This window comes from Taudactylus pleione, unplaced genomic scaffold (assembly GCF_031769625.1).
Source record: "Taudactylus pleione unplaced genomic scaffold, aTauple2 ptg001400l, whole genome shotgun sequence".
Lineage (NCBI taxonomy): Eukaryota > Metazoa > Chordata > Amphibia > Anura > Myobatrachidae > Taudactylus > Taudactylus pleione.
The window spans coordinates 19,058-41,344 of NW_028285800.1; the positions used below are offsets into that span (position 1 = coordinate 19,058).

The following is a 22,287-nucleotide window of genomic DNA, read 5'->3' on the forward strand; positions in this document are numbered from 1 at the left end:
TCCCAAGGAGCCACAGGAGGCACAAAGGGAGGCTGGATCCTGAGAACACCCTGGAAAAAGGTGTGAACGTCTGGTAGTATTGCAATCCGCCGTTGAAACCACACGGACAAGGCGGACACATGAACCTTCAGAGATGCAAGGCGTAAGCCGAGATCCAATCCTGACTGAAGAAATTCCAAGATCCTAGAAACTCGGAACACCTGAGGATCATAATGTCTGGACTCACACCACTGAAAGTAAGTGTGCCACACTCTGTGATAAATCCGTGCTGAAGCAGGCTTGCGTGCCCGGAGCATGGTACCAATAACCGAACTGGAGAAGCCCCGAGACCTCAAGACGGCTGTCTCAAAAGACAGCCGACCCAGATCCGGGTAAAGGCAGGGCCCCTGAGACAACAGGTCCCGACGCTGAGGAAGAAGGTACGGAGCGTCGATGGAGAGGCTCCTGAGATCGGAGTACCAAGGACGTCTGGGCCACGCCGGAGCTACCAGCACGAGCATGCCGCCGTCCTGCTTGAATTTCCGCAGAACCCGAGGAAGCAGGGATAGCGGAGGAAACAGATACGCCAGGTGAAACGTCCATTTCACCGACAGCGCGTCCACCAGACTTGCGCCTGCGTCTCTTGTCCTTGACCCGTAAACGGGCAACTTGTGATTGTGACGGGAGGCCATCAAGTCCAGCTCCGGCAGTCCCCACCTGTCCACGAGTAGCTGAAACACCTCTGGGTGAAGCGACCATTCCCCGGGATGCACGTCGTGACGGCTGAGGAAGTCCGTCTCCCAATTGAGGACTCCGGGGATGAAGACCGCCGAGATCGCCGGAATGTGACCCTCCGCCCAAGTCAGGATACGAGACACCTCCGACATCGCTGCCTGACTGCGAGTTCCGCCTTGGTGGTTGATATACGCCACCGTGGTGGCGTTGTCGGACTGCACCTGTACCGCCCTTCCGTGAAGAGCGGGGCCGGACGACTGCAGGGCCCTGTATACTGCCCGCAGTTCCAGGATGTTGATGGGGAGAAGTGCTTCTTCCGCTGACCAACGACCCTGAAGCGACAAAGAGCCGGTCACTGCCCCCCAACCCCGGAGACTGGCATCCGTCGTGAGCAGGACCCAGTCCGGGATCCAAAATTGGCGCCCCTCGACCAGATGAGCTGTCTGAAGCCACCAAGCCAAAGATTGCCGAACGTCCGGAGACAACACCAGCACCTGAGAGCGGATCCGGTGAGGTAACCCGTTCCATTCTGATAGAATCAGCCCCTGCAGGGGCCGGGAATGGAACTGGGCAAATTCCACCATGTCGAATGTCGACACCATGGACCCCAGAACTCTCATAGCCGAATGGACCGACAGGCGGCAACGGCTCAGGCAACTGTGTATCCGCAGCTGTAGGGAGGCGACCTTCTCTGGAGTCAGGAAGATCCTTTGCTGACGCGAATCCAGCAGGGCTCCCAAATGAACCATCCGCTGAGATGGAATCAGGGAGGACTTTTTCCAATTTATCAACCACCCGTGTGCTTGCAGGCAAGCGATCGTCAGGTGGAGATGTTGAAGCAGTACCTCCGGGGAGCTCGCCAGCAACAGGAGGTCGTCCAGATACGGCAGCAGCCGTACATTCTGGTTCCGAAGATGTGCGGCCATGACCGCCATAATCTTCGTGAACACCCTCGGTGCCGTGGAGAGACCAAAGGGTAGCGCCCGGAACTGATAGTGGTGTTGAAGGATAGCGAACCTCAGATACCGCTGGTGTGAAGATGCTATCGGAACATGGAGGTAGGCGTCCTGGATGTCCAGGGACACCATGTAATCCCCCGGTTCCATCGCCAGAATGATGGAACGTAACGTTTCCATCCTGAACTTGGGAACTCTGAGGAATTTGTTCAGAGACTTCAAGTTGAGGATAGGGCGATGAGAACCATTGGGTTTCTGCACCAGAAACAGAGACGAATAATACCCCGTCCCTCGTTGTGATAGAGGAACGGGAACAATGACCCCTGCTTTCAGCAAGGACTCTATAGCCTCCTGAACCTGTAACGCCTTGGTCTTGTCCTGAGAAGGACTTGTGCAGAAAAACTGGTGGGGTGGTCTGTGCCGAAAAGACAGGGCGTACCCCTGGGAGACCACTTCTCGAACCCAGGCATCCGTGGTGGTATTGTGCCAGCACTGGGCAAATAGAAGAAGTCGGCCTCCCACTCTGAGGTCCCCCAGAGGGAGGCCCGTCCCATCAGGCCGCAGGTTTATCTTCCTGCTTGGAAGAAGGGCGCCGAGCACTCCAGGCTTGCTTCTTGGGTTTAGAGGCAGTCTTACTCGCAGACTGTCTCGGGAAGGACTGACCTTTCGCCTTACCCTGAACCCGAAAGGAACGAAAAGCCGAACTCCGAACCTTAGCAGGCAGTGCCGCCGAAGGGAGGAAGGCCGACTTGGATTTAGCCAGGGTGTCCACTATTTTGTCCAAGTCCGGACCAAATAGTAATTCACCATTGAAAGGTAAGGCCTCCAGACCCTTCTTTGAATCAGAGTCCGCTCTCCAGGACCGCAACCACAAGGATCGGCGGCCAGACACCGCTGCAGCCGATACCCGCGAGGTCAGCAGACTAGCATCTAAAGAAGCTTCACCAATGTAAGAAGCAGCGTCCCTCATTTGTCCCAACAACGCCCGTTGGACATCCGGAGCGTAGTCTGGGAAGGTATCTTCCAATGCATTGGCCCACCCCTCAATGGCCTTGGCCACCCAGGAGATGGCCATGGACGGTCGGGCCACCGCCCCGGAGAGGGAGTAAATAGACTTTAAGCAAGTCTCAACTTTCCTGTCCGTGGGATCCTTCAGCGAGGATATCGACGGTAATGGTAAGGTGGCGCCCCGAGTTAAACGGGTGACATGGGAATCCACCGCCGGTGGAGTTTCCCATTTTTTACAATGTGCCTCAGGGAAGGGGTAATTAGAAGCCAACCGCTTCTGAGGAAGGAATCTCTTACTGGGCGCCTGCCAAGCTACCGCCATATGATCCGTCAACTGATCCGACAGGGGAAACACCGCAGAAGCCACCTTAGTTTTTTTGAAACTAGGAAACTTCGACTTAGGAACCGGTGCCTCATCCTTTATAAGAAGAATAGCTCGCACCGCCCTAACTAGTGCTCGCACATTAATGGACGACTTGGTATCCATTTCCTGGACCGAGGCGTCCGAGTCAGTGTCATCAGGGACCTCCCCATCATCTGAGGAACCCTCTGAGTCCGATACCTGAGCAGCCAGTGTCATGAGTGGGCGTTTAGAAATCCTAGAAGGCATGTCAGTCTGCAACATTGACTGTAAAGCCGAGGAAGCGGTCGCCAAATTTTGCACGGAGTTGGAGAGCACATCCACCCATGGTGGAGGAGTCGCCATAGGGGCCTGAAAAGGTACCACAGGCTGCTGCGGCACAGGGGAAGCCTGTATATACATAGGCAACCCCGCATAGGGACCTACTGATTGAGACCCAGGAGGACTCCGCAATAACTGCGGGACACCCGGGGAATGGGGGATGGTCGGCTGGGGCACCGCCCTAGTAGGGAGAGCAGTCGGGACCGACAGACGGTCCGCAATAGACACCAGCACTTGAGAAAACATCGCCCACGATGGTTCCTGCGCCAGAGAAGGTCTGGATGGGCCAGGAGCCACCTGGCATCGACTACACAGGCCATCCTGTGACAAATCCTCCCTATCTACTCCTGCAGAACAGCGTCCGCAGGAGGCCAACACCGGAGCCACTGAGCGCTCAACCTCCTCGTCTGACATGACAGAATATATTATATATCTGGCACCAGGGTAGAAGTAAAACGCACTCACCGGTGTGCTGAACAACAGCCCACAATATGGCACTGAGTAGCACACTACTGTATGTGACGGACCTCACAAATACGTGATCTATATAAGTGAGGTCAGTAGAAACGCCCCTCCCTAGGGCTTGTAGGAGAAGTAAAGGGATAGGTATAAGCTGACAGTAAGCGGAAAATAAGCACAGACCGGCAGCACTAGCAAAAGTCACATACCATGCAGGAAGATATACTCACTGCACCTTTACACTACAATCAACCTGCCCAGATTCAGTGTCTGGGAGGGCTATAGTGCTGTGTACGCTGTCCTTAATCAGGGGAGAGGTACACAGGGGGACCGGTCCGCGTGCTCCCTGAGATCTGCGCTGCCACTGGGAAAATGGCCGCTGGAGACCTCAGAGGAGGAGTGGCCGAGTATCTGCAGCTCAGCGACGCCAGACTGCGTGCTGAAAGGCGCGCTGAGCTGAGGGGAGGAGCCGCTGAACAGGGAAGGCTTCCTCCCCTGGCTGGCCATAACCCCAGGGATGCTGGCTTCCCGCTTGCCCCTTTATCCCTGGTGGTCTAGTGGTCCCACGGGTTATGGGGGGGGCCCGCCGCCACTGCCAGCAGCCTCCGGTCTGTCCCCAGGACCGGAGGCTAAAGGACTGCATTTAAGGCATTCCGCGCGCCGCCGCTAGCCAGCGACGCGCGGCTTACCTGAATCCCCGGCGACTCCGGCAGCAGTCCTGGGAGGTAGACAGAGTCCGGCTAGTACGGACTCTGCCCTCCCGCCGCGATCCCCAGATCAGTACTGGCGTCGCGGCGCCAGTCGGGGATCAGAGCGGCAGCGTGGGCGTCTGTACAGACAGCCCTTCGCTGCCGTCTGTAGTAAAAAGAGATTAAAAATAAATAAAATCTAACTTAAAATAAAAAGCTTCTGGGGGCTGCTCCTGCAGCCCCCCTGCGCGGTGACCGACTCCGGCCGGGCACCAGCTTACACTGAGGTGCCTGTGGCTCGGGGGCGGGGTATAGAGGAGGACCCAAGTGCATCCTGGGAGCTAAAAGCTTAACTGTGTGGTGCCCATGGATCCTGTTCCAGCTATAACCCCAAGGTCAACCCTGTGGACCCCCTATGGACCCTGAAGTAGAAATTTTTATTACATTTATTAATGAAACCTTACACTTACTGGGGACACAAGCTTCCCTGTCCCTCATTCCCAGAAAGCACCCAAAGGAAGCAGCAGTCAATGAGCATCTCAGGTTGCAGATCACCACATGTTTTTCACAGCATTGAGGTCTTTTAGCTTGGGATTTCAAATAACATGCTTATTGAATTTGAATCTATATATGTTACAACAGTACAGGATATGAAAAAATCTCTGGAGCAGATCTATCAAACCTTCTAAAGAGGACAATTGAAGGTGTTGCACATAGCAACCAATCGGCTTGAAGCTATCATTTATCAAGTACATTCTAAAAAATGATGGCTAGAAGCTGATTGGTTGCTATGGCCAAATTCTCCACCTGTCCTCTTTAGAAGATTTGATACATGACCCGTAATGTAACAGAAAACTTTATTCATTTCTATTGCAATTTTTGGAAACTGCCCAATGATCTCCGTTGAGACGTTTTTAGTATTTTTAATGTAATACTTCTGCCCCCATACTAATGTATGCAGCAGAGGTAGCTACGCACAGCTACACAAAAAAAGTGTCATCTTTACAACCTTCACTTACATCAGACATACACTACTAACTGCATGAGGGCACAGCACAAGTAAAATACACCAAATAAAATAACCACGTGACATTATGAAAGGTCCACGAACTTACATTGTTTTTCTTCCTTTGTTGCTCTACTGCAGATTTTTGAGATTCCAGCTCCCCTAGCAGATCACCAATATATCTGTCTTTTTCTGCAAGCCTGTAAACACACATTCGGATTTGACGTTATTCCTGGATTCATATTCAAAGGTCGATGGTTATGCCATAAGCTGCTTATATCAGGGTTAAAAAAAAAAAGTTTCTTAACCAATTAGAAACCAATATGGGAGACTGTGGATTATAGCAATGCAGTTAATAAGTACTTACTGACAGGTGCCCGGTGAGGTTATGTCCAAAGTCCACGGTAGTGGAGCTGGTGTGCTCAGAGGTATTTAGCATTGCCCTGTTGACCGGTGTGTCTAGCCATGGGAGGATACTGCCAGTGGGAGACGTGTGCTGCAGTGTAACGAGGAGAGCGCTTGTAAGCTCTCTACCGGATCCCCCGATGTAGTTGGATCGCAGATTAGGGTCTGTGGTTGGCAAGTAGGAATAGTGGTGCCGCTGGTGGATCCAGCTACAGCACCGCGCTTTCCATGACAGGATGTGTGTGGCTGGGTCCTGTCATCAGGTGAGCCCTATGGCCAAACCAACCCTGGCTGCGCATCTGTGGGAGATTGCAGGGTACTTCCCAGTTCAGGCTGCTGGTCCATCGTGACTGGTGGCTGACGTGCCTGGACACAGTGACTGGGTGCCGGGGACCACCAAACTGGAGTATCCTACCAACCTGCGCAGCCTCTTCCACCCTCAGTGAGAGAGACCACGCTCCCCACTAAACAAGAACATTTGGGCGTCCCGAAGACTGTTTTCGGAATTCCGGGGCACAGACCCCAATATAGCAACCCTATTTGACCTGGGTTACGAAACTGCCAGTCGGTGTAAGATTACTTCTAGGATTATTTGAAAGTAGCCCACAGACTGATAGAACAGACTGGATGACATTAGGTTTATAGTTAGTAAAATTGCAGGGTTGGGGAGGGGATGATTATTGGAAATCTAACACTTCTAAGTGTAATTCTGTTTTGCCTCCAAACCGGCATGGAGTTTAATGACCCAGTGCTATTGTTACTATTTAATCTAAGCTTTTGTGCACAGAGCAATTTTTAAAGTGCTTAATGTTCTGCCCCATAAAGACATTTATCAATATTAGGTATTTAAATTCCCAGCTATTCGGTAATGGATGCAATCTTGTCACCTGCTGGACAAGTGTGATACTACACTACAATTTCAGTAACTGAACTACTTTGCATATAGGTTTTCCTTGAAGCCATATTTCTACTTCAGGGTCCATAGGGGGTCCACAGGGTTGACCTTGGGGTTATAGCTGGAACAGGATCCATGGGCACCACACAGTTAAGCTTTTAGCTCCCAGGATGCACTTGGGTCCTCCTCTATACCCCGCCCCCGAGCCACAGGCACCTCAGTGTAAGCTGGTGCCCGGCCGGAGTCGGTCACCGCGCAGGGGGGCTGCAGGAGCAGCCCCCAGAAGCTTTTTATTTTAAGTTAGATTTTATTTATTTTTAATCTCTTTTTACTACAGACGGCAGCGAAGGGCTGTCTGTACAGACGCCCACGCTGCCGCTCTGATCCCCGACTGGCGCCGCGACGCCAGTACTGATCTGGGGATCGCGGCGGGAGGGCAGAGTCCGTACTAGCCGGACTCTGTCTACCTCCCAGGACTGCTGCCGGAGTCGCCGGGGATTCAGGTAAGCCGCGCGTCGCTGGCTAGCGGCGGCGCGCGGAATGCCTTAAATGCAGTCCTTTAGCCTCCGGTCCTGGGGACAGACCGGAGGCTGCTGGCAGTGGCGGCGGGCCCCCCCCATAACCCGTGGGACCACTAGACCACCAGGGATAAAGGGGCAAGCGGGAAGCCAGCATCCCTGGGGTTATGGCCAGCCAGGGGAGGAAGCCTTCCCTGCTCAGCGGCTCCTCCCCTCAGCTCAGCGCGCCTTTCAGCACGCAGTCTGGCGTCGCTGAGCTGCAGATACTCGGCCACTCCTCCTCTGAGGTCTCCAGCGGCCATTTTCCCAGTGGCAGCGCAGATCTCAGGGAGCACGCGGACCGGTCCCCCTGTGTACCTCTCCCCTGATTAAGGACAGCGTACACAGCACTATAGCCCTCCCAGACACTGAATCTGGGCAGGTTGATTGTAGTGTAAAGGTGCAGTGAGTATATCTTCCTGCATGGTATGTGACTTTTGCTAGTGCTGCCGGTCTGTGCTTATTTTCCGCTTACTGTCAGCTTATACCTATCCCTTTACTTCTCCTACAAGCCCTAGGGAGGGGCGTTTCTACTGACCTCACTTATATAGATCACGTATTTGTGAGGTCCGTCACATACAGTTGTGTGCTACTCAGTGCCATATTGTGGGCTGTTGTTCAGCACACCGGTGAGTGCGTTTTACTTCTACCCTGGTGCCAGATATATAATATATTCTGTCATGTCAGACGAGGAGGTTGAGCGCTCAGTGGCTCCGGTGTTGGCCTCCTGCGGACGCTGTTCTGCAGGAGTAGATAGGGAGGATTTGTCACAGGATGGCCTGTGTAGTCGATGCCAGGTGGCTCCTGGCCCATCCAGACCTTCTCTGGCGCAGGAACCACCGTGGGCGATGTTTTCTCAAGTGCTGGTGTCTATTGCGGACCGTCTGTCGGTCCCGACTGCTCTCCCTACTAGGGCGGTGCCCCAGCCGACCATCCCCCATTCCCCGGGTGTCCCGCAGTTATTGCGGAGTCCTCCTGGGTCTCAATCAGTAGGTCCCTATGCGGGGTTGCCTATGTATATACAGGCTTCCCCTGTGCCGCAGCAGCCTGTGGTACCTTTTCAGGCCCCTATGGCGACTCCTCCACCATGGGTGGATGTGCTCTCCAACTCCGTGCAAAATTTGGCGACCGCTTCCTCGGCTTTACAGTCAATGTTGCAGACTGACATGCCTTCTAGGATTTCTAAACGCCCACTCATGACACGGGCTGCTCAGGTATCGGACTCAGAGGGTTCCTCAGATGATGGGGAGGTCCCTGATGACACTGACTCGGACGCCTCGGTCCAGGAAATGGATACCAAGTCGTCCATTAATGTGCGAGCACTAGTTAGGGTGGTGCGAGCTATTCTTCTTATAAAGGATGAGGCACCGGTTCCTAAGTCGAAGTTTCCTAGTTTCAAAAAAACTAAGGTGGCTTCTGCGGTGTTTCCCCTGTCGGATCAGTTGACGGATCATATGGCGGTAGCTTGGCAGGCGCCCAGTAAGAGATTCCTTCCTCAGAAGCGGTTGGCTTCTAATTACCCCTTCCCTGAGGCACATTGTAAAAAATGGGAAACTCCACCGGCGGTGGATTCCCATGTCACCCGTTTAACTCGGGGCGCCACCTTACCATTACCGTCGATATCCTCGCTGAAGGATCCCACGGACAGGAAAGTTGAGACTTGCTTAAAGTCTATTTACTCCCTCTCCGGGGCGGTGGCCCGACCGTCCATGGCCATCTCCTGGGTGGCCAAGGCCATTGAGGGGTGGGCCAATGCATTGGAAGATACCTTCCCAGACTACGCTCCGGATGTCCAACGGGCGTTGTTGGGACAAATGAGGGACGCTGCTTCTTACATTGGTGAAGCTTCTTTAGATGCTAGTCTGCTGACCTCGCGGGTATCGGCTGCAGCGGTGTCTGGCCGCCGATCCTTGTGGTTGCGGTCCTGGAGAGCGGACTCTGATTCAAAGAAGGGTCTGGAGGCCTTACCTTTCAATGGTGAATTACTATTTGGTCCGGACTTGGACAAAATAGTGGACACCCTGGCTAAATCCAAGTCGGCCTTCCTCCCTTCGGCGGCACTGCCTGCTAAGGTTCGGAGTTCGGCTTTTCGTTCCTTTCGGGTTCAGGGTAAGGCGAAAGGTCAGTCCTTCCCGAGACAGTCTGCGAGTAAGACTGCCTCTAAACCCAAGAAGCAAGCCTGGAGTGCTCGGCGCCCTTCTTCCAAGCAGGAAGATAAACCTGCGGCCTGATGGGACGGGCCTCCCTCTGGGGGACCTCAGAGTGGGAGGCCGACTTCTTCTATTTGCCCAGTGCTGGCACAATACCACCACGGATGCCTGGGTTCGAGAAGTGGTCTCCCAGGGGTACGCCCTGTCTTTTCGGCACAGACCACCCCACCAGTTTTTCTGCACAAGTCCTTCTCAGGACAAGACCAAGGCGTTACAGATTCAGGAGGCTATAGAGTCCTTGCTGAAAGCAGGGGTCATTGTTCCCGTTCCTCTATCACAACGAGGGACGGGGTATTATTCGTCTCTGTTTCTGGTGCAGAAACCCAATGGTTCTCATCGCCCTATCCTCAACTTGAAGTCTCTGAACAAATTCCTCAGAGTTCCCAAGTTCAGGATGGAAACGTTACGTTCCATCATTCTGGCGATGGAACCGGGGGATTACATGGTGTCCCTGGACATCCAGGACGCCTACCTCCATGTTCCGATAGCATCTTCACACCAGCGGTATCTGAGGTTCGCTATCCTTCAACACCACTATCAGTTCCGGGCGCTACCCTTTGGTCTCTCCACGGCACCGAGGGTGTTCACGAAGATTATGGCGGTCATGGCCGCACATCTTCGGAACCAGAATGTACGGCTGCTGCCGTATCTGGACGACCTCCTGTTGCTGGCGAGCTCCCCGGAGGTACTGCTTCAACATCTCCACCTGACGATCGCTTGCCTGCAAGCACACGGGTGGTTGATAAATTGGAAAAAGTCCTCCCTGATTCCATCTCAGCGGATGGTTCATTTGGGAGCCCTGCTGGATTCGCGTCAGCAAAGGATCTTCCTGACTCCAGAGAAGGTCGCCTCCCTACAGCTGCGGATACACAGTTGCCTGAGCCGTTGCCGCCTGTCGGTCCATTCGGCTATGAGAGTTCTGGGGTCCATGGTGTCGACATTCGACATGGTGGAATTTGCCCAGTTCCATTCCCGGCCCCTGCAGGGGCTGATTCTATCAGAATGGAACGGGTTACCTCACCGGATCCGCTCTCAGGTGCTGGTGTTGTCTCCGGACGTTCGGCAATCTTTGGCTTGGTGGCTTCAGACAGCTCATCTGGTCGAGGGGCGCCAATTTTGGATCCCGGACTGGGTCCTGCTCACGACGGATGCCAGTCTCCGGGGTTGGGGGGCAGTGACCGGCTCTTTGTCGCTTCAGGGTCGTTGGTCAGCGGAAGAAGCACTTCTCCCCATCAACATCCTGGAACTGCGGGCAGTATACAGGGCCCTGCAGTCGTCCGGCCCCGCTCTTCACGGAAGGGCGGTACAGGTGCAGTCCGACAACGCCACCACGGTGGCGTATATCAACCACCAAGGCGGAACTCGCAGTCAGGCAGCGATGTCGGAGGTGTCTCGTATCCTGACTTGGGCGGAGGGTCACATTCCGGCGATCTCGGCGGTCTTCATCCCCGGAGTCCTCAATTGGGAGACGGACTTCCTCAGCCGTCACGACGTGCATCCCGGGGAATGGTCGCTTCACCCAGAGGTGTTTCAGCTACTCGTGGACAGGTGGGGACTGCCGGAGCTGGACTTGATGGCCTCCCGTCACAATCACAAGTTGCCCGTTTACGGGTCAAGGACAAGAGACGCAGGCGCAAGTCTGGTGGACGCGCTGTCGGTGAAATGGACGTTTCACCTGGCGTATCTGTTTCCTCCGCTATCCCTGCTTCCTCGGGTTCTGCGGAAATTCAAGCAGGACGGCGGCATGCTCGTGCTGGTAGCTCCGGCGTGGCCCAGACGTCCTTGGTACTCCGATCTCAGGAGCCTCTCCATCGACGCTCCGTACCTTCTTCCTCAGCGTCGGGACCTGTTGTCTCAGGGGCCCTGCCTTTACCCGGATCTGGGTCGGCTGTCTTTGACGGCGTGGCTCTTGAGACAGCCATCTTGAGGTCTCGGGGCTTCTCCAGTTCGGTTATTGGTACCATGCTCCGGGCACGCAAGCCTGCTTCAGCACGGATTTATCACAGAGTGTGGCACACTTACTTTCAGTGGTGTGAGTCCAGACATTATGATCCTCAGGTGTTCCGAGTTTCTAGGATCTTGGAATTTCTTCAGTCAGGATTGGATCTCGGCTTACGCCTTGCATCTCTGAAGGTTCATGTGTCCGCCTTGTCCGTGTGGTTTCAACGGCGGATTGCAATACTACCAGACGTTCACACCTTTTTCCAGGGTGTTCTCAGGATCCAGCCTCCCTTTGTGCCTCCTGTGGCTCCTTGGGACTTGGCGGTGGTGCTACGGGTCCTGCAGGGTCCTCCGTTTGAGCCTCTTGAGGCGGTGGAGCTCAAGTGGCTGACATTTAAGACGGTTTTTCTCCTGGCAATTGCTTCGGCCAGGAGGGTGTCTGAATTGGGGGCGCTTTCCTGTCGCCCTCCTTTCCTGATTTTTCACCAGGACAGAGCGGTGCTCCGCACTCGTCCTGAGTTTTTGCCCAAAGTGGTCTCGAAGTTCCACATTAATCAGGAACTTGTTGTGCCAGCTTTTCAGTCCCCTGGTCTTTCAGCTGGTGAGACTTCCTTAGATGTGGTCCGGGCGCTTAGAATTTATGTAGACCGGACGGCTTCGGTTAGGAAGTCTGATTCCTTGTTTATCCTCTTTGGTTTTCACAAGAGGGGTTGGCCTGCCAACAAACAAACGTTAGCCCGTTGGCTTCGTTCCGTTATTTGTGAGGCTTATGCACAAGAGGGTTTACCTGTGCCAGCCTCTGTTAAGGCTCATTCCACTCGTTCTGTGGGTCCCTCTTGGGCTGCTAGACGTGGCGCTTCTGCTGTTCAGCTGTGTAAGGCGGCCACTTGGTCTTCTATTCAAACGTTTTTGAGGTTCTATGCGTTTGACACCTTCGCCTCTCAGGATGCTTCCTTTGGGCGCCGGGTGCTCCTTTCAGCACAGGAGCGTCCCCGCCCTTAGTTGAACTGCTTTGGGACATCCCCAAGGTCAACCCCGTGGACCCCCTATGGACCCTGAAGTAGAAAACAAGAGAATATGGTAAGAACTTACCTTTGTTATCTCTGTTTCTACGAAGTCCATAGGGTCCACAGGGCGCCCGCCCTGACGCACCTGGCTTCAAATGGGCTGTGTGGCTGGTCACCGGTTTTCCGTCTCCTATTGCTGTGAGTATGGTTTCTTGTGTGTTCCAGTCTTCCTTCTCTCTGTTCCATATTCTCCTCCGGCCTAGGCTGCTTACCAACTGAGGTGCCTGTGGCTCGGGGGCGCGGTATAGAGGAGGACCCAAGTGCATCCTGGGAGCTAAAAGCTTAACTGTGTGGTGCCCATGGATCCTGTTCCAGCTATAACCCCAAGGTCAACCCTGTGGACCCTATGGACTTCGTAGAAACAGAGATAACAAAGGTAAGTTCTTACCATATCTCTTGTTTTATTTCTTTAACACTTATTTAGTACATGGCAAGTTTAATGCACTGTATAATATTATACACCATTTACTGTGTCTGCAATATAATAGCATTATATTTCCTAAAATGTTAATGCATGACAGTTCAATTACATTAAATGTGATCGGCTTTCTGAAGTGATCTGATGACTCCGCAGTACAATCTGCTTTATCTGTGCAGGGGAGAGATGAGATTGCTGGAGTCCTGCAGTGAGAGACAGTCTCTTACCAGGTCTGGAGTCGCTGGCTCCTACTGGCTGCCCCCGGGTAGCTGCTGCCGCTCCAAAGCTTCTCCTATGCTCTATGGAGCAGGCCCATGGCTCTTCCAGCTGTTTTAAGCAGTAGTCATGTGACTGCTGACTTCATACTTGCACCAAATTCAAATGGTCCAGCCTTTTTATCCATCTCTGGCAATCAGTTTCACTACCGGAGTATTAGGCTCACCTCTCGTACTCCAGCGTTTGTGATATTCAGCCTCCTGTCTGTCTGTAACCTGTGTCCTGACCCGGCTTGTTCTCCGTTACTCTCTCCGTCTGCTCCTCTGGTACGGTCTCTCGTGACTTCCTGGTTTGGACTCCCGTCTTGCCTCTGACCTGATATCGCCTACTCCCTGGTACCGTACTGCCCACTTGGAAACAGACATGTGCTGGTCATACCTTGCCCATTGCATACACCAGCCTGTTATGCTAGAAACCACATAGAGGACCTTGACTTGCGTACCGGATGCAGCGAAGTCCAAATCCACTTGCGGGGCTCCCTGGCGTGAGACACAGCGCCTCTGTTCAGGTTAGCATCAATTCTTGCCGACAGTAACGCATCCTTAAGAATCATCCGAGTAATTGTGACAGAGAGCTTTTCAAGATTGTCCCTCAAAACATTCATCTTATCATACATTTAGAACTCATCACTTGCAGGATTTGGCATTAAGCAGTCACAAATTAAATTCTGCAAATGCCAAATATATAAATACAGTGAAGAATAGCACACTGCAAAACAACTGAGTAGAAGCAAAACGCGTCAGCTCTTCATACCTCTGCAAGACAGGCTGTTCTGCCGGTAAACTCCATGGTAACAAGTATGTATGGTTTTGCATTGAATATTTGGTAACTATGAACAGAATAAAATTCTCGCTTCTGTGCTCATGTTTGAAAAAGCCAGCTCAAAATAAAATAAAAAAAAGTGTGTGTCCCCTGCTCAGACAGTAATAGGCACTACATGACCCACCAGACCGGGAAATGCAGTTGTTTTTTTTTTACACAACCATAACAATTTAGTTTTGGGTGGAATTAATCATTTAAAGCCCAATAACACGTTTACCAGCATATAAAATAGGTCATTCTTAAAGTGACAAAGATACCTGCATAATATAACTTAATGCATAGTAGAGATTATACTTACGCTTTTAATAGTTCTTCACTTTGAGCAACTGAAGAAACCTGAAATAATAGCAACAAGTTACTGCAAGAAAGTCATTTTTATTACACCTCACTAAATATTTGTAACACATTTTTCCATTCCCACTCATCTGCCAATATTACATTCTTAGGAAATATTATTCATAGGGTGACAGGGTGCACTTGTGACAGGGATAGTGCTAGGAGAAGAGAACAAGGATCCAGTCTACAAGGTAGGGGGGTAACAAGTAGGGTGACTGATCAGAGGGTAGGTGGGTGATACTAGTGACTTATCAGGGCTGATCGGCTTATATGAAGAGGTAAGCATTAAGGGCTCTTTTGAAGGTGAAGAGACTGGTAGAAAGTATAATTAATAATTTGACATAATAACAATGACAAATCTACTTTTAAAATAATTACAAAATAACATTTCCGATGGGGAAAGAGGCTCATTATCATTTATTTGTATTTAGCCACAAAACATAATATAAAACAGCACATAAAAAGAGAATACATATAGATGTGATGAAGATGTGAGACAAAGGGTAGAGAGGGCCCTGCTTGTAAGAGCTTACAATCTAGAGAAGGAGGGCAGTGCTGAGACAATAGAAGCCAGTGGGACAGGAGTGGGCAAGGGACAAGGAGCTGGTAGAACATGCAGAGGAGCAGGAGCATTATCGGATGGGGAAATAGTAGGATACTTAAGGTGGGTGGGGGTTTGAGAGTGAGCTTGAAAGGCTGAAGATTTGGGAATGTCTGGTCAGGCAGGATAGGGACTTCCATGAATGGGGAGCAGCATGGAAGAAATCATAGGAAGTGGGAATAAGGTGGTTACCAGGGAAGAAGACAGGAGTAGTTACAGGCAAATTTATTATCCTTCTTTGGGCATCCATTGCTCCTACGTAGTTCTCACTGCCCAATATCTATGGACAGCAATCTCTGCAAAGCAGATTATTATTCATACCTGTTTTAGTTGTTGATCGTGTTTTCTTTGTAGCTCACAGGCCTGAATTTTCAAAATCTCATTTTCTTTTTTCAACCCCTATTAATTAACAAAATGAAAAGTCAGTGCCGCCCCTGGCACTATGGCTGCACCCCTGTCCGCTGCTGCAGCTCTCACAGGTTACCGTTAGTTCCTGAGTTGTGTCAGCCACGTTCGTCTCTCGCACCAGAAGCGCAGCCTCCATGCTCTTAATCTTCTCTTCCTGCTGCTCAACTCTACACAGCAATGATTCAAGCAAAGAAACATTTACTTATCCAATCATAGGAGAATAACATACCACCGACTTACAGCCTTGCTTCAGTAATCAATTATAGTGAGATTAACATCAAGATCCTGTGTCATTTAAATTACAAATACCTTAAGGAGACATAATTTGCTACTTAATGCAGATATAAAATGTGCCCAAAAGTTGACTGTTATGTTTTGTGTTAGAAACATTCACGGTAAAACTACAACCGTTATGCCAGTAGCTCTTCTCACTCCATCTCTGCCGCTTTACACTGTTCATTGCAAATTGACACTGGGTTGGGTGCGGCTGCACAAAAAGTTAATTGGCCCTAGGGGGAGGGGGCATCAGACACAAAGACAGATAGTGACACATGGGAAGGGGGGTTACTAACACATTGGGGACCTATAGACATTGGTGGGCAGGGGGCTTGCATCACTGTTGATCTATCATCAATAGGGGGGTAGGGGCAATGCCACTGGGGAACTATTAGTGCTGAGGAACCTACTGACCACTGGGGGGGGGGGGGGGGGGGTGGAAGGAAATTTTAACAATGAGGGCCTATGGACATGGGGTGTTGGGTACGACGGTCAGAATACAGACAGCAGCATCCTGACAGTCAGAATCCTGATAGATTTCTGCAAGTGTTATAACCTTAAGAATCCCCCTAACCCACCCAGCCGGAAGCCCAACCCTAACCCTCCCATCCCGCAGCCCAACCCTGACCCTCCCCTTAGGGAATCGGTATGATTTACCGCCAGACCCATGCCCGGCGGTTGGAATCCCGACAGCTGCATCCAGCAGAGGAGGAAATCCCGATTGTCCAAGCTAAGTATTCTCTAACCTAATTCTACCCCCTAACCCTCCCTTAGGGGTGCCTAACCCTAACCTTTCCCCCCAGTGCCTAACTCTTTGCCCCCCCCCTCTAAGTGCCTAAACCTAAGTCCACCACTGCTATCTGTGCCCGGCGTCTCTTTGATCGGGATGCCGGGTGCCAGTCTCCTGGAGTCGGTAAATTGACAGACGTCTAGATTTAGACGCCTGTCATTTAACCCTCGCCGGGATTAGGTCCACCGGCTTTCCGACTGCATACCCCCCGTAGTGCCTAACCCTCCCACTTTCCCTAAGTCTTCCCCTGACCCTAATACTTACTTCCTCAATGTGTCAGGATTCTGACCATCGGGATGCCGCTGTCTGTATTGTGACCGCCGGCATCCTGACTGTCAACATAAAAATCCAAGTCCACAATGTTATAATGGTTGCGGAGGAACAAAGTAGTTCATGCCTGGATCTCCTACATCCTCTCTGCCTCTCTGGGGTGTGGGTGTGGGTGTGTGTGGGTGTGTGTGTCCCTTCCCCCTCAGGAAAAATGAGTACATGAAGCAGCCCCTGAGGAATTGGGGAAGGACCATATGAGTAATTGGCAGCAATGGAGCACTGTAAGTCACGCACAGGGGAGAACTTACATCCTTTGAAGGTCTTGCACTCCTGCTGACGTGGAGTCTTGCTATGAGAGAAAAATATAAATGACATTCTCATGATTATTTATTAAATATTTTTCAGAAAGAGAACATGATAAAAATGCAGCAGATCTGAAAGGGCCATGAGATTCAGCAATAAACCCCCCAGAGACCCCTGTACATAATAAGCAATATGTTGCACCTGCATCAGCTTCTGCTGGACTTCTTCCATATGGATTTTCAGCTGTTTACTTTCTTTCTGCAGATCCTTTCAAAGCAAAAATACACACATGATTATTACAAGCCATACAGATAGGGATAAAACATGTTATATATTAATGATAAAGATTAGAGAGTCACCTCAATTTGTCTTTCCTTTTCTAGAATCACTTTCTCACGTTCATTGAACCGTTCTTCTGTCATCTTTAAGGTCTCTTCCCTGCCCTTCAATCTACAAAAAGAGGAAGGAAAGAATTGTACTTCCATGCTGGATTACAGCATAGTGTAATGTTAACGACTACCACTGCCGGGTTACACACGCAATTGAAAGCAATTAGAAAGCATGTCACATGCTCTATAACCAATGGATTCCTGTGTCACCAGCTGAACAGTCTAAAAATATATTTGTACCGGATAACACTGGGATCTATTAGTTACTGTACACGCTGTTAGTTAAACCCAATCATGTAATTTATAGGGTTACACGGCTAGGCATTTACATTGGTCTGGATGAAAATAGTTGAAATAATCCCAAAACCAGTATCTTGCACCCGTGTTTCTGTGGAGATCAAGTTACTGATTTGTAAAAAAAAAAAATAAATCATAAAGAGATGGAGAAGAAAAAATAAAAAAAACAGACCGATCCCATGTGACCAGTCACATACAAAGCCTATCCCTAACCGTGGAGGCAGCAACTACATAGTATAATACTTTATCACTCAATAATATTTCTATACATTTCTACATTTTGTTTTTGCAGATTTGCTGATTACTATTTTAAAAAGTTATTTGTAGCTTTCACATTTACATGGTAATTTTAAGGCACAATTTAGTTGATGTTAAGGTGCATATCCACTACACGAGTGTAGAACGACTGTACGATTACAACATTGTAATCGTTCATCATCATCCTGTGCAGTGGATAATGTACCCAAACTGAACGATATGTCGTTCAGTGCAGACAACCTCCCTCATCCCCGAACATGCACAATCTGTCGATATCAGCAGGTTGGCATGTTCAGGCGATGACAGATGCCGGCAACGACCAGCGGAGCGCGCATCGCTGGTCGTAGCCGGCATACTCACTGCACGATTACGATGTCATAATCGTTCAATTTTATCGTGTAGTGGATATGCACCATTAGTTAGGTGAAGCATGCGTAAGGCCTCCAAATCAATCACACAACAGTCATAGATGGCTCTAGTTTTTAGCATTACTCCTAAAAAGCAGATTCTTGCAGTATTAACATATTTTTAATATGTTTTTTTTATATGCTTCCTGCACTTTCATGCATTTAGTTCTACTAATGTAAAATGCAATCGACTTCAGCACATGCTTCAGTATATAGTATAGTTTTAAATATTACATTTTAGAACACACTACAGATTACGGACGGTCTATTTTTACAATTTGATTAATGCATGAAAAGCTGAAGGGCGTGAACAAGTCCTCAAAGTTTCGCTTGCAAATGACTGGACACACTGTGTGGAGGGGACGTGCACCCTTAACACAAAAACTAAACCCTCTTAATGGGCCCCATCCATCTGCGATGGATTGCCACGATCCTGCGATGCTGCAACCCGGCGTCGCGGGATAGCAGAAATCCAACATGTTGGATTTTGCCGATTTGAAGACCGCGATCAAAAAATTATCGCGATCGTCAAATCGCCGACATTTAACATGGAAAATGTCTGCGATCCGGCGATGGATCGCAGAACATCGATGGTGGGAGGTCGGCGTTTCCACCCGGAAACGCCGGCACTTCCCATCGCATCGCCGGATCGCAAAATCCGGTGTCTGATGTATGGCCACCTTAAGGCCCCCATACATCAGCAATCGATTGTGGCAATTCTGCAATTTGCAATCGATTGTGTAAAAAAATCTGCAATGTATGGGCTTCACAGATCACAGATTGCCATCAAAAAGTGATTGGCAGTGTTGAAGCAGATTGTCGAAAAATGTTGGATTTCACAGCTGGATTGGGGCTGTTGATTGCTAGTGTATGGACATGATCAGCAGATTTGCAGACCTTTACCAGTAAAATGATGGGTCTTTCAAGATTGCAGCAAACACAGATCTGCCAATCGATCTGCAAATCACTGAAAAAGATCTGTAATGTATGGGCGCAGATTGCTAGATTGGGAAATCCTAAAATCGGGCAATAAATCTTCAAATTGTTCAATTGTGGTTTTCAGATTGCTGATGTATGGGGGCCTTTACATAGGTTTGCCATATCATCCCTTTAATTTGGAACTCAGGTTCTGTGGCTGATTAAAACCAGGTGAAAGACTTGAAGTTAAGGCCCCCATACATCAGCAATCTGAAAACCACAATTGAACAATTTGAAGATTTATTGCCCGATCTTAGGATTTCCCAATCGAGCAATCTGCGCCCATACACTACAGATCTTTTTCAGTGATTTGCAGATCGATTGCAGCAAACACAGATCTGGCAATCTTGAAAGGCCCATCATTTTGCTAGAAACGGTCTGCAAATCTGCTGATCATGTCCATACACTAGCAATTTACAGCCCCAATCAATATGTGAAATCCAACATGTTGGACAATCTGATTAAACAATTCCAATCACTTTTTGGTTGCAATCTGCGATCTGTGAAGCCCATACATTGCAGATTTTTATACACAATCGATTGCAAATTGTACGATCGCTGCAATCCATCTCTGATGTATGGGGGCCTTTAGCCAGCCACAGAACCAGTGTAAAGGCCCCCATACATCAGAGATGGATTGCAGCAATCGTGCAATTTGCAATCGATTGTGTATAAAAATCTTTCCCTTTTTCAATCGATTGCAGATTGCCACAATCGATTGAAAAAGGAAAAGATTTTTATACACAATTGATTGCAAATTGCACGATTGCTGCAATCAATCTCTGATGTATGGGGGCCTTAATTCTTGTGTGTCCCAAATTAAAGTGATGATATGGCAAGCCTACTCCTACAGGAAATAACATTTCCAGAAGTCACTTCCTGAAAGTACTGCATTTGCATGTTTTGCCAGTAACATGGGGAAACATTCAGAACACAGCAAGTGACACAACAGTGAAGCGCTTACTAATAATATATCAGCAACAATTCCACTCACATCCCACCTAAATAAGTTGAGGGATATCTGACCTAGTTTTGTGTTACAGGGATTTAAAGTTCAGTGGGAACACAAATTAGCGCAGTCACAGTGTTTCCTTAGCTGCCATGTCCACACAGAGGGGACTGCAATGAAGTGTAACTGCAGGCCACACAGGGGGAGGAGACCACCTCAAACAAGGAGAAGTGCCTACTCTGGCCACAGCGCCCTCTACACCCCGAGGTTAGCAGTGTCCCCCCGGGTAAGGATGAATGAGAAATGAGAGATGATTCTATGAGCACCACCCAAATGGTATCATATCATTTTGTTTTTCTTCTTATGTAACACAAGTGAAGCTAATACACTCTCCTAAAACATGGACATATCTGGAAGAGATACAGCAACGTGGATCTTAAATACTCTGTACTACTGTTACTAGTTTTAAAGTATTTATAAATTGGATAATTGCAGCAACGTTCGTTTCCAAGAGGAAGAGCAGATAAGCATCAAAACATTACAGTACACATTTAAAATCGAAATCCATGGGGATACACTAACCAAGTGACAGGATGTGGGAGTGGGGGGGGGTGCAATGTTTCCTCAGAAAACACTACAAAGGCCTAACTAACTTGTCGCATATTTACAAGTACAATATGACCCATGGTTCACCTCTTCATACAGAGGGATTTAGGGTAATGGGTACATGGATGTTATGTCCCATGATCAATCTTACAACGTGAATGAACAGCAAATAAAATTTTGAAATATGTATGACACATTAAAGATCACTGGAGTCTGGAGTTATACGTCACTTCATTCCCATACATATTTATCACCGTCTGTCTTACACAAATGATTATCCCAGTGTGATTGCATTATAAGGGCTACTCAACACCATTTTACACAGAAGAAATAGTCACTACTTAATACATACTGATTCTGAAGCTCCTGAACTTGAGCAATACTGGAGACCTGTAGAAGATACACAATTGTAAAGGACAGAGCAAGTATGTACAGTAAAATACATTTGACAAAAATGACACCTGAATAGATAAGCTGTAAATATAACACTTCACTTATATGTAAATTTAATAAAATCACAACAAAGAGCTTTAAGGGCCGAGAATATAATTAGCCGCGAAAAGCGCCGTCTGGCGAAAAGCTGATTTAATTTGCCTAATTCGCCTGTTTTGATGCGATGTTTTCTCCATTCGCATCCCCGCTTTTCAGCCTAATCAATTGTAAAAAAGGTGAAAACGCGGGTCGGCGAATGTTTTACAAAGCGAAAAGGACCTTTTTTGGGGGGAAATCAGTCTGTACCCCATAAAAAGCTTCAGTGACCCTGGGAATCAATATACAATAGTAGTAGTAGCCATAATAAAAGTATTTAGTGAACGTATTTTGTTGTAAAGGGCTGTTATACGCATATTTGCATATGTGTGGAAAAATGATACAAAGCAATGTTTTTTCTGAAAAATAAGCACCGTAGTTAAGTTTGGGATACCTGAACATGGGTACTAGTATATTTTGATGTCTCTAAAATGAAGAAAAAATAGACCTATTGCAACCTCCTGAAAACTCAAAAACTCCTGTCTCATCCATATAGCCCCCCAAAATATCAGGCCCCCCACTTTTTACCCATTTGCAAAACTTTTTCCCTTTTCACCCCAAAAATTACACATCTTTTGGGGGGGGGGGGGGGGGGTTTAAGATATTTTTTTAATTTATTTTGACTAATTAGCCATTAGGGGGGTGTCCAAAGGGTTCTGAACCAATTCCCCACATTTGTACCCCAAAATATGGATTTTGCACTTCTTTTCTTCTGCCTTTTGCTGGAGAAATTTTTTCGCCTGTTTTTGCCTAGGCGAAAACTCTGGGTAATTGAAGTGCGGAGAT

The 22,287-nt window shown here is 49.2% G+C and overlaps 1 protein-coding gene across 1 annotated transcript in view; it reads right to left on the reverse strand.

Annotated features, from left to right (window-relative positions):
* Positions 1-22,287, reverse strand: part of LOC148442740 (kinectin-like) — a gene marked incomplete at its 3' end in the record, with an annotated part of 175,896 nt that overhangs the window by 17,505 nt on the left and 136,104 nt on the right. Inside the window, exons 29-36 of the mRNA XM_088463544.1 lie at positions 21,326-21,363; positions 17,449-17,539; positions 17,291-17,356; positions 17,095-17,135; positions 15,527-15,617; positions 15,364-15,441; positions 14,404-14,441; positions 5,624-5,714 (exon numbers count right to left, since the gene is read on the reverse strand). Coding sequence (XP_088319670.1) covers positions 5,624-5,714; positions 14,404-14,441; positions 15,364-15,441; positions 15,527-15,617; positions 17,095-17,135; positions 17,291-17,356; positions 17,449-17,539; positions 21,326-21,363 — 534 coding nt within the window. The remainder of the gene's footprint in view (positions 1-5,623; positions 5,715-14,403; positions 14,442-15,363; positions 15,442-15,526; positions 15,618-17,094; positions 17,136-17,290; positions 17,357-17,448; positions 17,540-21,325; positions 21,364-22,287) is intronic.